This window comes from Musca autumnalis, unplaced genomic scaffold (genome assembly GCF_047663935.1).
Source record: "Musca autumnalis isolate F117 unplaced genomic scaffold, ASM4766393v1 scaffold_1, whole genome shotgun sequence".
Classification (NCBI taxonomy): domain Eukaryota; kingdom Metazoa; phylum Arthropoda; class Insecta; order Diptera; family Muscidae; genus Musca; species Musca autumnalis.
In genome coordinates, this window is record NW_027411644.1 from 19,630,340 (window position 1) to 19,643,457 (window position 13,118).

Below are 13,118 nucleotides of genomic sequence, written 5' to 3' on the forward strand. Positions count from 1 at the left end.
GCAGGTCTTAAAGTGCACTTATCCGAAATTTTGTGTTAGAGGTACCGGGTGGAGTGCACAAATATAGTCCATATTTGAACCTGATCTATATGTGGTAGATATATTAGGATGTGTAAAGTATGGACTAATTCGGCCACTACTTTCAAGAGTTACCGTGGGAACAATTTTTCCGAACATTTTGGAACTTTATTGGGGGAGGTACCTGAAGGAGTGGACCGATATAGCTTATATTCGAACTTAAACTATGTTTCGACAAAATATTACTAAGGCCAAATTTTGGACCGAATCGGCAGACCCGTTCGAGAGTTATCTTGCGCTGCAACCACCTCACACGGTGTCATAGGGGGTTTTTGCAACTTTCAGGCCATTTTCTCAGGAAGTATGGACTTGCCCCTAATGAAACTTGTACCGTCGTATGGAGTATAGTGAATACAAATTGCTAAAACAAAAATCAGAGCGATTCGAGAGATGACCCTAAAATGAACTTTTCCAAAAATTTGTGTGGGAGGTACCCGAATGAGTGGGCCAATTGAGTCTATATTGAAACATTATCTAGGTCTGGTACACATTTTACGATGGGCAAAGTATGGACCAAATCGGTTAGTCCCTTCAAGAGTTATCGTGCGCACAAATTTTCCGAACATTTTCGAATTTTTGTGGGGGAGGTACCGAAATGAGTGGACCGATATAGCCCATCTTCGAACTTAAACTAAGTTTGGACAAAATATTACGAAAGCCAAAATTTGAACCGAATCGGTTCATCCGTTCGAGAGTTATTGTGCGCACCAGCCAGCCAGACAGACAGACATACGGACGGACATTGCTCAATCGACTCCAAATTGTCTGAAACACATTTCGTCCAAACATACTTGGGGTCTAAAACCGTTATTTCGATGAGGCACATTTTGCCCGTATAAAAGTGTATACTCGTATACCCTCGTTAGCATAAATGCTGAGGGTATAAAAAACCTTAAACTTTACATGTTTCAAATTTTGTGTGGCAGATACCCTAAGGAGTGGTACGATGTATGTTCCAAGTATGTACGCGAGTGTTATGTTTGGCACAACCAAGTTTAGTTAGTGCCGGCAGATTTTTTGGATCTCCAGGGCCATTATCTCAAAAAGTATGGACTTGTCCCCGAAAAAGAATACACCGTCAAGGAAAAGAATACAATGTTAAAATTTCGATTTTTAACAAAAAATGTGCCGTTTATTGACCATTAATCGGTCAAAAAAAATTTAAGAAAAATTCTCTTATTTGAAGACAAAATTTTGATGTTTTCAATAAACTCACAATAACATATGAAGACTGAACACCAAATTTCTGTAATTTTGGGTGGATAATGTGGCTAAAACCTTAAAAACCCGAAAATTGGGCGGTACCGTTCCACGGGGGTTATATCAAAACGTGAACCAAGTACCAACAATTCTCTGTAAAAAATATTTCGCAAGACCTGACGAAGACTAAATACCAAATATCAGATACATTGGTTGTTTAATGTGGCTAGAACCTTGAAAATACCGAAAATCGGGCGATAACGTTCTATTGGAGCTATATCAAAACGTGGACCTATGTACATAATTTTTATCAGAAAAGTTTTTTTGGTCCATTGGGAACACTCAATGCAAAATTTCGGCGTATTTGGGCCTGAAAAATATGTAAAATCTTCAAAATTCCGAAAATCGGGAGGTACCGTTATATGGAGACTATATCAAAACATGGACCCATGTCCATAATTTTTATCGGAAAAGTTTTTTTGTAAAGTGAAAACCCAGCATCTTAAAATTCAACCAATTTGGTTGATAATTTTAGCTAAATTCAAATCAAAATATTCGAAACATTAAGAAGTACCGTTGCATGGGGACTATCCCAAAATGGAACTCGACAATTTTTTGCTCTCGACATTGTCAGTGAACTATAAGTATTTATACCAAAATTCATCTGCCAACGCCAACTCCTTTTATATTTGGCCACCGTTTATTTGAACTCGCGGCATAGTGCAGCGTTTTTTTGAGGTTATGCGCCATTATCTCGGGAACTATGGACTTGCCCTCGAAAAAAAATTACAATGACGTAACGGGGGCCGCATGAACATCGAACATCATAACGATTCGTGAGGTGTCACTAAACTGCACTTATTTCAAATTTTGTGTGGGAGGTACCTGCAGGAGTGGACCGATATAATCCATATTCGAACCTGATGTATGCCTAGAGCAGTGATGGCCAAAATCATACATTTGCAGATTATAACTTGCGCTAGTGTGAGTGGAAACGTAAACAATGCGTTAACCGAACGAATGTGTTTACAGTGTACGTGTGTGTCGTATGTCCGCGGGTATAGGAAAGTTGTTGTTGGCGGCCATCACTGGCCTAGAGGTAGTATTATTATTAGACTTATCGTGCGCACAAGTTTTGCGATAATTTTTGAACATTTGTGCGGAAGGAACCTGAAGGAGTGGACCCATATTGCCCATCTTCGAACTTAAATCAATTCTGGACAAAATATTTCGATGCCCAAAATTTGAACCGAATCGATTGATCCGTTCGAGAGTTATTAGTCCGGTCAAAATAGACATTGAAATAGCAAAAATTCCCACAGAGCTGAATTTTGGTGGAGAGCTAGGGTTTGCCATTAGAAGCAATGTCCTAAAAGTCCCCATCGATCCCATGTGTGCAAAAAAAAATATTCGGGGTCAAAGGTCAAATTTTAAGGGTTTTTAGGTTTTCGGATTTATTTTTTGAAAACTGTTGATCTAATCAAAAAGTGACTAAAGTAAATATTGTAGACAGAAAAATTATCTACAAGTTTGACCTTTATAATTTTTTTCCTAGAAGGAACCATTCTTGAGATATAGCTGTTCTAAAAAACATATGATTTTTATGTACTTATAAGGGAAATATGCACATATTCAGACGAAGCGGCTAAAATAAGCGAAGTAATCGGGTCTGTCCCCCAAAAAAATATACATTTTCTTGAAGAGCGAAATTATAGCTATCTTCTAAAAAAATGCCAACAAATTCGGAGTGTGTCTAGTAGAGTTATTCAATGTTAGAGTCACTCTCCGATTTTTTTCAAGTTTTGTCAGAAGGTAGGGTTTGTTGCGCTGATTACGGAAATGTATAATTTTCAACGGTTGCGGATCCGGTTCGCCGGTTATTAGACCCAAAAGGCCAAATTTAAAAACCGGGTTAGACCCGGTTCTACTGAACCGATTACTGCAAAGTGGATATCGTTTGAAAGCTTGCGGAAGTATCTAACATAGTGTCGTTACTTTAACCGGTTCGCCTCATAATGTACTTACGCGGCTAATTTTTTATTTGACCTTTAGATCGCGATATCTCGAAAATGGTAAGTCTTTTTTAAGAATCATAAAGACCAATCTTGTAGACAATTATTGAATCTACAACTTTTACTTTAGCGAGCTTTTGCTTAGTATTAGCGTTTTTGAGAAAAATTAAAAAAACTAAATAATGCCTCCAAAAATTACCTTTGACCCCGAATAACTTGTTTTGCACACATGGGATCGATGGGGACTTTTAGGACGTTGCTTCTAATGGCCAACCCTAGCTCTCCACCAAAATTCAGCTTTGTGGGAATTTTTGCTATTTCCCCCTTATACGCATGTCTATTTTGACCGGACTACTGAAATCCGGCTTCAAAATGTCAGCATCCATAAAAGGTCGATGCAGTGGAAATTTTGGAATGTGATACATTAGAAGTGTAATCTTCATTTTGTATTCTCCTACTTTTACTTTGGACAGATGTCCGTCATTTGAATGGTTCAATCAGAAATCGAATAGCAATGTAAAAAACCTGTTTAGCTTCAACGTGTTTTTACCTATGTGTTTTCCTTTACGCGGTCGTAAGTACCACGTAAATTAATTTTTTTTGCTAAATTTTTGAGCTTTTAATCCAGCAATAGTCATAGTTACTGGTAAACTACAATAGTTCGCGTATTATAATAGTGCAAACCTTGGCTTCATGGAAACTAAAAAATTTTGACTTTTCCTCATATACCCTCTTTAGCCTAAAGGCTGAGGGTACAAAAAACGCCAACCCTCCAAAAAGAACAACAATTTTTTTTAATTTTTCGCCTTTATTTATTATCAATCAATATTATTTATTATTATTTATTTATGTTATTTTTGCTTAAATTAAATGTTTTATTTACAAGAACACAATCGAATATTACAAAAAAATGTAAGTATATGTATGTACATGTGATAAATACATATGTACATTTGTATACAAATTATTACAAACACTCAATAAAAATTATACAAAAAAATACTTCTTAAAATGTATAAATGCTTATCGTAAATAATGACTATTTATTGCGAATTTGTGATAATTCATTTCATTATTCCACTTTTATATGATCGTTGTTGTTGTTTTTGATGTCGAAACATTTTTTGCGATACAATGTGTATATAATTAGTAGATGTTGCATATTAGAGACGTTGTGGTAGAAGATAAATTTCAGATTTTTTAAATATGAAATTTCAAATTTATTTTTAAACATTTTGACATAAAATCATAAGCTTACATTTCTTGATGCTATAAAATGTTTTAATTTTATTATAGTATTAAATTGTTTTGAATTTCTATAATTATTCCTCTTTCCACCTTCATAAATTGTTTAGTTCGATTTTGAAACTCTCGTTTATAGTAAAATTAGTTTTATGTTGTTTTTTTTAGTTATTATTTACTATTCATTTTCAATAATTTACTTTTGTATAAATTAAAGCATGAATATGTTATTAACATTTTCTTTTAAATACTGAATAATTATATTAACAAAAATAGAATGACTCTAGTTTAGACTATAAAAAATATAGTTATAAGATTTAATAAAAAGGAAATTATTTTTAGTGACATAGCATTTCTTCTTCTTTTAATAATAAGAAATAAGCATACATATTCGTAAAAATATATAATTTTTAGACAAGGAAAATAAGCCTTTTTTGGTTGGATTACAATTTTATTTGCAAAGCATCAAATAGCTTTCAGTTTGCAAATTTTCTTAATTTTAGAGCTTTTGCTATTTTTCAAATCAGTTTTTTTATAGTTATGTTTTATTATGTTTATATAGTTTTATTAAGTTTTTATAAGGCCACATTGTTCATGGCACAATTAGGTAATAGGCCCAGATGCTGGATTCTTGTTCTATGAAAATTTGAAATGAAAAATATTTTCTTTTTATAATTTTTTCATTTGACATATTTTTCCTTTATAAAAGTTTTCATTTCACATTTTTATAGAAACAGAATTGAGCCCCAGTATTCCAATGCTTTAAAATAGGTTTTGGCATTTTTAATTTAAATTTGTTATAATTATAAAAATAGTTTTAGGGAAATGTTTTATATAATTTGTGAATAGCTTGAAATATTTAAAGAAAATTTTATTTTATTTAAAAAAAATTAAAATTTGACATTTGTAGAAATAAGAACTGTCAATGATGTTTAGCGTGCCTTTATTATCGTCATAAATTTGTTCTCGATTTGTTTGACAGTTATGTAGAACAACATCTGTCTAATAAATCGTAATTATGCACTTTATCTTCGTATAAGGACATCAACATTTATAATTTCCTTTATTTTTTGTGAAGTTTGACTTTAAGAAATCGGGAACTTTGGTTTGTAGATCGAACATTATTATTCCGACGATGGTACGTAGAGGCAGAGAAGAGATATTGTTGGAGCAATCATATTCTGAGAACACAATAAGGCATTTTTAAAATGTAAACATTTATATTTTTGCTTCAATAATAGCTTTGTTCCTTTACTTTTTTAATGGTAAGAGTGGTAAAAGAGAAAAGTGTCAAAATTGCTCTCTCATGAATATTTTTCCAGAAAAGTAAAGAACGGAAAAATGGTAGATCTGGTAGCAATGTCAAAAAGAAACATAAAAAATCAATTTTCGTCTTTTATTTCACAGTTTTTAATTTAGTTTTGTTAGCGTTCGACTTTTTCTTCTGTTTTTCGTCCATTTTTTCTTTATTGTGAAATAATCGTCAAACAAAAGTCGAAAAATCAGTTCTGCCATTTTTTACCTATAGAAATTTGTCTGGTAGCCTGTGGTAGAAGAGAAAGGCATATGTGCTCTCTCTCCTCTCTCACTCTCTTAAAAAATGGTGCCAGTTCTACCACTTTAAGGAACGCTATGCAGGTTAAAAATGGTAACAAATGGTAAAAATGGTAACCTCAGATAAGTAAAGGAACACAGCTAATATCTTTTGTCATTATGGTGCCTAACACAAAATATATGGTTGCAGCAACAATTTATAATTTCAGATTTTTAAAATGCCCTATTGTCCTCCTTATTTGTCAGTTCAGACTTCGGCAAGTACTCCAACCCCACTCAGTAATTTCCGTCTCGGAAATTAAATCAAAAATTTTCGCAACTTTTATTTCTTTGTCTTTGGAAAAATGATGTCGCTACTTTTAGGGATCTATAAAGTGGGCTGCTCGTAGGTATTTCTAAATAACCGCTTATAAAATGTGAAGAACGAAGTGCAATATTACGACTCTGTGTGGACTGGTTCGCAACATGCAGTGAAATCAGGACTCTACATTTTGCGGCCCCAAATCTTTTTGCTGGGTATTTAATAGAGCTGACAAAAAATCGATGGCACTATCGATAAAATCGATTATTTTTTTAAATATTAAATATCGATAGATAGTTTTGCCTATCGATATTATCGGAAGAAAAACCCCCAATCTAAAATTTATTGAAATAAATAGAAATTTCGCTGTTTTTCGGTTTTGTGTGTGTCAGAAAGTAAGTCCGTAGTCACACGTACACATTTTTCGGAAAAGTAAAATGTATTTTTTTAATATTTTTATAAAATAAAAGCAATTGTTTATTCTACTTTACGTTTCTGTGAACTACTTGCAAAATGTGAAGAAAAGCATTGACATTTCCGCCATTTTCATCTCCAAAGTAATGGTGTTGACAACTTAACGATAATATCGATAGCAATCGATATTTTAAAATATTATATCGAAAATATCTAATGTTGGGAATATCGATGGTTTGCCAGCTCTAGTATGAAATGCTTTCACCACACAAAATTTAAAAGCGTTCCACAGTAACTACACAGATTTGGTATTATACTATGTTTACATTTACGAAATCAACTCGATTTCAACTGTCAAATCTGAAATCGACTGGATTTCATTTGACGTTTGAGCAATGGAATTGACAGTTGAAATCGAGTGGATTTCGTAAATGTAAACTTACTATTAGAGTAATTTTACATTTAAGAAATCCACTCGATTTCAATTGTCAGTTCCATTGCTTATACTTCAATTGAAATCCAAAGGATTTAACATGAGTTTTGATTTGACGTATACCCAAAGGAATTGACAGATGACATCGACTCGATTTCGTAAATGTAAACGTACTATTAGATTCTTTTGTAAGATGTGAATGAAGTGAAACTGAAAATATTCCTTAAAAAGCCAATCGTCTTATGAAGACTCTTCAAGATGTCTAACATTTCCTTCTACTTGTCAAACTTCAGAAGAAATTATAGCTTATCATTGACAGCAAATGTCACGTGAAAAAAATATGATATCTAACAATGAAGAGCTCTAAACGAAAGGTACCATCAGACCATCTGTTTTTTCGTATGTTCTGCATCTGTTTTTCAGATCTGTAAGTTCTTCTCGTCGTGTGATACATAAAAAATTTTGTTGTATTAGAATGAGATGACAACACATATGTACTTGCTTCGATTGAGGCCAGAACAGAATCAATCGTCGCTTGCTTTGCTTGCTTCCCCAAATTTCTAATTATAAAGGAATGTCAGAGCCTCTTTGCAAATCCGCCTGCGTTCTCCTTTAGGAGGCTCTGGCATTCCTTTATAATTTGGCATTTGGGAAACAAGCAAAGCAAGCGACGATTGATTCTGTTCTGGCCCTTAGAGCGCGCTCTATTCTCGTCTGTAAACATAAAGGGAACAGCTGTTTTCTTTGTTTGGTAAAGCTGTTGTTTACATTTTTTAGGTTATGTCATACAAAAAACATAACCAGGTATGATAGCAATAATCATAAACTTTAGCTCTGTTCCAGAACTAAAATTTTTTTACAATTTTTACCACTTTTTACAAATTTTGCGTTCCCGTACACAAAATTTATATAAAAATCATTTACGACTTTTACAACATTTACGACTTTTACCACTTTATAAAGTACGGGAACAGGCCATTTATGTAAAATGAAAATTTTGTTGTACATATGAATTTACATGTGAATATACAAGCTAAAAAACATACGTAAAATAGCAGATGGTCTGATGACACCATAAATAACAAGTTTTATAGTACGCATGGCACAATTACCCAGGTAGTGGTATCACACCAGCTGTTCGAATATGAGAAGTCAAATCCCTTTATAAAAAAAATATTTGTGCTGTAATTTCCCCAACAGCATAACAAATTTTTTGACATAACCTATTCAAAATTTTACGATGCCACTACCTTGGTAATTGTGCCATGATACAACGTTACTTTCAATTCCATTGCGTATTCGCCAAATGAAATCCACTGGATTTCGGATGAGTTTTTATCTAACATATACGCTATGAAATTGATAGTTCGAATCCTTCGAAGAAATATGATGTGAATACAAAATGAGCCCTCTTCGAAATGTCTTACATTTCCTCCTATTTGTCAAACTTAAAAAAAAAAATTAACCTCATTATTGACAGCAAATGTCAAAGAACACTTTAGAGTACGTTTACATTTACGAAATCCAACTGTCAATTTCATTTTGTATACGTCAGAAAATAAACAATTGCTCTGTTCCAGAACCTGCAAGAAGCTACTATTTTTTACTACGATAGCCTTTTTTTCCTTTATGTTATCGGAAAAAATAGTAAAAAATAGTAGATTCTTGCAGTTCTGGAACAGACCAAATAATATTTGACATACACCCAATGGACTTGACAGTTAAAATTCACTGGATTTCGTATGTGTAAACATACGTTTACCAATAGGACTTTAGGGCCCGACACATACGGTCCGTTGAGCGTCGCGTTACAACAACCACATGAAAACTTCAAGAACAAACTTGGCATCACTTACACATTTTTCATGTGGTTGTTGTTTTCAACGCGTCACACAACGGACCGTATGTATTTGGCCTATTTGTCTTACTCCATCTAGATAACCAAAAAAATATTATATACATACATACATTTTTTTCTTAAAAACTAAAAACTAATAAAATAATAATAAAGACTACAAACATAGCAACAATCAGCTGGAGAAACAGGAATGTGGTGTGAACCCTCCTCCGTTTATATCCACATATAAGGAAAGCAATCTATATACACATAAATCCGTATATTTTTTTGGACCAGCAAACAGCAGCAACAGTACCCTACAAAAATATTCAAAAAAAAAAAAAGAAACAACAACATTTAAAACTAAATAAATAAATTCAAAATTCAAAAATTGTTTTAATATTACCTAGAAACAGATTTGGAAACCCTTTTCAGCTTCCGCACTCGATATGTATGCCTTGCCGAAATTAATTAATAAAAATACAAAAGAAATATTCCCCTTTTTTATCTCCATCTATAGGACCCATCACACCACTTGCACCGTGGCAAAAGCACTAAATGTTACTTTTTTGGGGAATTCAGGACCAGGTGAGCCACGTGTCTTTATGACTGGCTTTAGTGTGGTGGTTTTGGTTTTAAGCGACATTAGGCCAGCAGATGCTGCCAATTCTCGTAGTCTTTGTGAAAAACCATTCGATGAAGAGGAGGAGGAGTTACCAACCTCGGTGCCATCGGTTACATCTGCGCTACCATTGTGACCGCTAAGTGCTGCCGCTGTGGATGGATGCATTCGATACATTTGTCCCGTTGCACTGGAATACATTAGACTAGTATTGTTGACAGAATTTTGTGGGGCATTTGAGGGGGTGATGTAGCTGGAAATATAGAAAAAAAATAAAATGTTATATTAATAAATATATAAAAAAATAAAATTAATAAAATAAAATAAATAAAAAATTTGTTATAAAAAGTTTACTTTATTTATCAACAAATAAAAAGGTCGAAGAAAACACAAAAAATAATTATTTGTTATAAAAAATTGTCTACGATTAATCACATGCCACTTAGAAACACAAACATATGCATGAAACGACTTGTTTATTTGATATTTTTAAGAGCTGTTAAATTTGTTTATTATAGCAAAAAATATTTTGATTTGTTTTTTTCTGTTATGTTATTTATTTACCTTTAACACAGTGGTAAAAAAATTGAATGATTTGTTTGATTTGTCTATTTGTTATTCGCAATGTTTGTGTTAATGTGTCATTGTTTTCATTTAACACACGCTAATGTATATTTGATATTTGTCAATATTTAGCTAAGAATTTTTGTTATTATAGGAAAAAATATTTATAAAATCTAAACAGTCAATCCACATATAAAGAAGTCAATTTTTAAAATCTTGAATTTTTGTGAGTTATTCTATAATTAGAATTTCAAATTCAACTACACAGTCACGGTTAACACTAGAGCGATTTCATTGAAAAAAATTCAGGAAATGATGCGTCCCTAGATCGAGTTCCATTGTAGACTAATATCATGAAATTGCTGTAGTGGGGAACTCGATCTAAGAACGCCTAATTTCATGAAATTTTTCAATGAAATCGCTCTATTGTGGACCGGGACAAACTAATTTTTAGAAATGCTAACCTGCGAATATGTTTAGAAAGTGTGTTACAAAATGTTTTGTGGTCGTTGGACAGTTTGGCAGCAATCGATATTTTCAAAAATTCGATAGTCAAAACTGACGGTGTGTAGCCCGCTTAAGTAAAACATGAAGTGTTAGCTTTTCAATACTCTCCATAACAAAAATTTATCCCATAAACAGTCTCTTTATAAGGTACTAAAGGCCTGCGTACACAAGCTGCTCTGCCTGATTGCCTTGCTTTCCTGCTTCATTTTTGACATAATAAAAATAAAAGAATAAAGAAGGGCGAGCAAATTTCGAACTGGGTTGCCCTTTTCTTTTTTATTCTTTTATCAGAAGCAAGCAAGGTAAGCAGGCAAGGCAGCTTATGTACGCAGCCTTGATTCCTTTGCACACACACATTTTACTAACAGTATGTTTACATTAACGAAATCGAGTGGATTTCAAATCCAATGCGTATTTTATTCGTCGTATACGGATTTGACTTTTGAAATCCGTTCAATTTGGTAAATGTAAACGTACTATAAATAAAAATAATACGAAATGCATTCATCACACAAAACATTTAAAAGCGTTCCAACGTAACTAAGTCTTATGTCACACGGTGAAACTTGCGTTATAAACTTTCCCATTTTATAGGGGTTCTTACATCGAGTTACCCACAACAGCAATTTAATAAAATTACTCTAGTACGGAACTCGACCTAAGAGCGCATAATTTCATGAAATTTATTTCGCAGTGTGACAGGAGGCTGAAGAAATTTGATATTAGAAAGTCGACTTCGACATTTAAAAGGCCGCGGCACATACGGTCCGTTGAGCGTGGCGTTACAACAACCACATGAAAACTTCAAGAACAAACTTGGCATCACTACTTTTTTCATGTGGTTGTTGTTTTCAACGCGCAACGCGTCACGTAAGCTCTGTACCTTTACGTTCAAGAATCTTCAAGTTTTACCACTTTTTACTCGAAAAGCGTTCCTTTACTTCAGACACAATACAATTCATATGGGAGCAGTTTACAACTTTTACTACTTTTGCCGGTTTTATGTATTTGGGCCTTAACATTTTAGGCAAAATAGTCGACTAAGGCCATGTTTATATTATAGCCTTTTGCAGGGTTAACCTTCTTAATGAGGATTTATTTGACGTATACGCAAAGGAATTGACATTTGAAACCCAGTGGGTTTGTCAATCCGGTTATATATAAACGTATTATAATGGATTAAATACAGTAGATTTGATATTAGGTGTGTACGATAACTTTCCCAGCAATAATTACTCAGCAAGTTCCAGCAACTTCTCTCAGCGAATTTACTCTCTCAAGCAAGAAGATTTGCAGAAAGTTATCGAACAACAGGTCTGTACGATAACCCAAAAATTTGTACAAATTCGTACAAATTTTTACTGAATGATGAGATAGATCTTTTGACAGTTCGTTGACTGAAAACTTGCAAATTTTTGCTGGGAAAATTTGTTCCGCAAAAATTTGCAAGTCTGATCAGCTGACTTTTAATCAGCTGTTCAATGTAAACAACTTGAAATGTTAACAGTTTTGACCAAAAAAATTTCACAATTGCACATTTATTTAGATTCTAAAGCGTTGTGAATAGGTTTATTGCTTTAAATTAGTTAAATTTTGTATGTGAAATTTTGAAACTTTCTTGGTAAAAAATTTCAACATTTCATGTTGTTTACATTGAACAGCTGATTAAAAGTCAGCTGGTCAAACTAACAAATTTTTACGGGACTAATTTTCCCAGCAAAAAATTGCAAGTTCTCAGTCACAGAAATGTCGAAAAATCTCTATCAACTCTATTTTGCTGGACAATTTTGTTATCGAACAGCATTCAGTCAAAATTTGTAAAATTTTTTTGGGTTATCGTACAGACCTATTCCAAAAGAGGGAAATCATTAGGTCTGTGCGATAACTTTCATCGCAACAATAATCAGTAATTTATTTTGAGAGAAACATTTTTTTCCATTCGTTCGTATATTTGACGAACGAAAACACAGTTTGGTCTCTAGTGCAAATTTTGTTTGTTCGCGCGTGGAAAACAAGCGATAAAGGCGGCATTCTGGCAGGTTTTAAAAATTCTTCCACTGCGTAGCGCTAACAATTGCATACCTCACTGGCGCCGCATAGCTTACCAAAGATCAGGCTATTGCTTTATAAAAGGTCAACAAGGTTTCTCAGCTCAAGTACTGCCGGCCAGCGACTTGAGAACTTTGTTCCTACTTCTGATCTTGTTGCAAAAAGTTGTGGCTTGCGCGGGCAACTTAAACATGCTGTCGAACGTCGAACAATATGTTCAGGGGGAGCCTCATTTTAACCGTCCAGGTGGTGAACAGTGTGGCAGAGGATTTAGCGGCGTTTATTTGTATATTACTCAGATGAAA

At 33.6% G+C, this 13,118-nt stretch overlaps 1 protein-coding gene across 1 annotated transcript in view; it reads right to left on the reverse strand.

Annotated features, from left to right (window-relative positions):
• Positions 1-4,097: 4,097 nt before the first annotated feature.
• LOC141394612 (uncharacterized) overlaps positions 4,098-13,118 on the reverse strand; it is a 208,388-nt gene continuing 199,367 nt past the window's right edge. The window contains exons 2-3 of the mRNA XM_073969299.1: positions 9,478-9,946; positions 4,098-9,388 (exon numbers count right to left, since the gene is read on the reverse strand). Of these exons, the coding sequence (XP_073825400.1) occupies positions 9,598-9,946 (349 nt within the window). The 3' untranslated portion in view covers positions 4,098-9,388; positions 9,478-9,597. The remainder of the gene's footprint in view (positions 9,389-9,477; positions 9,947-13,118) is intronic.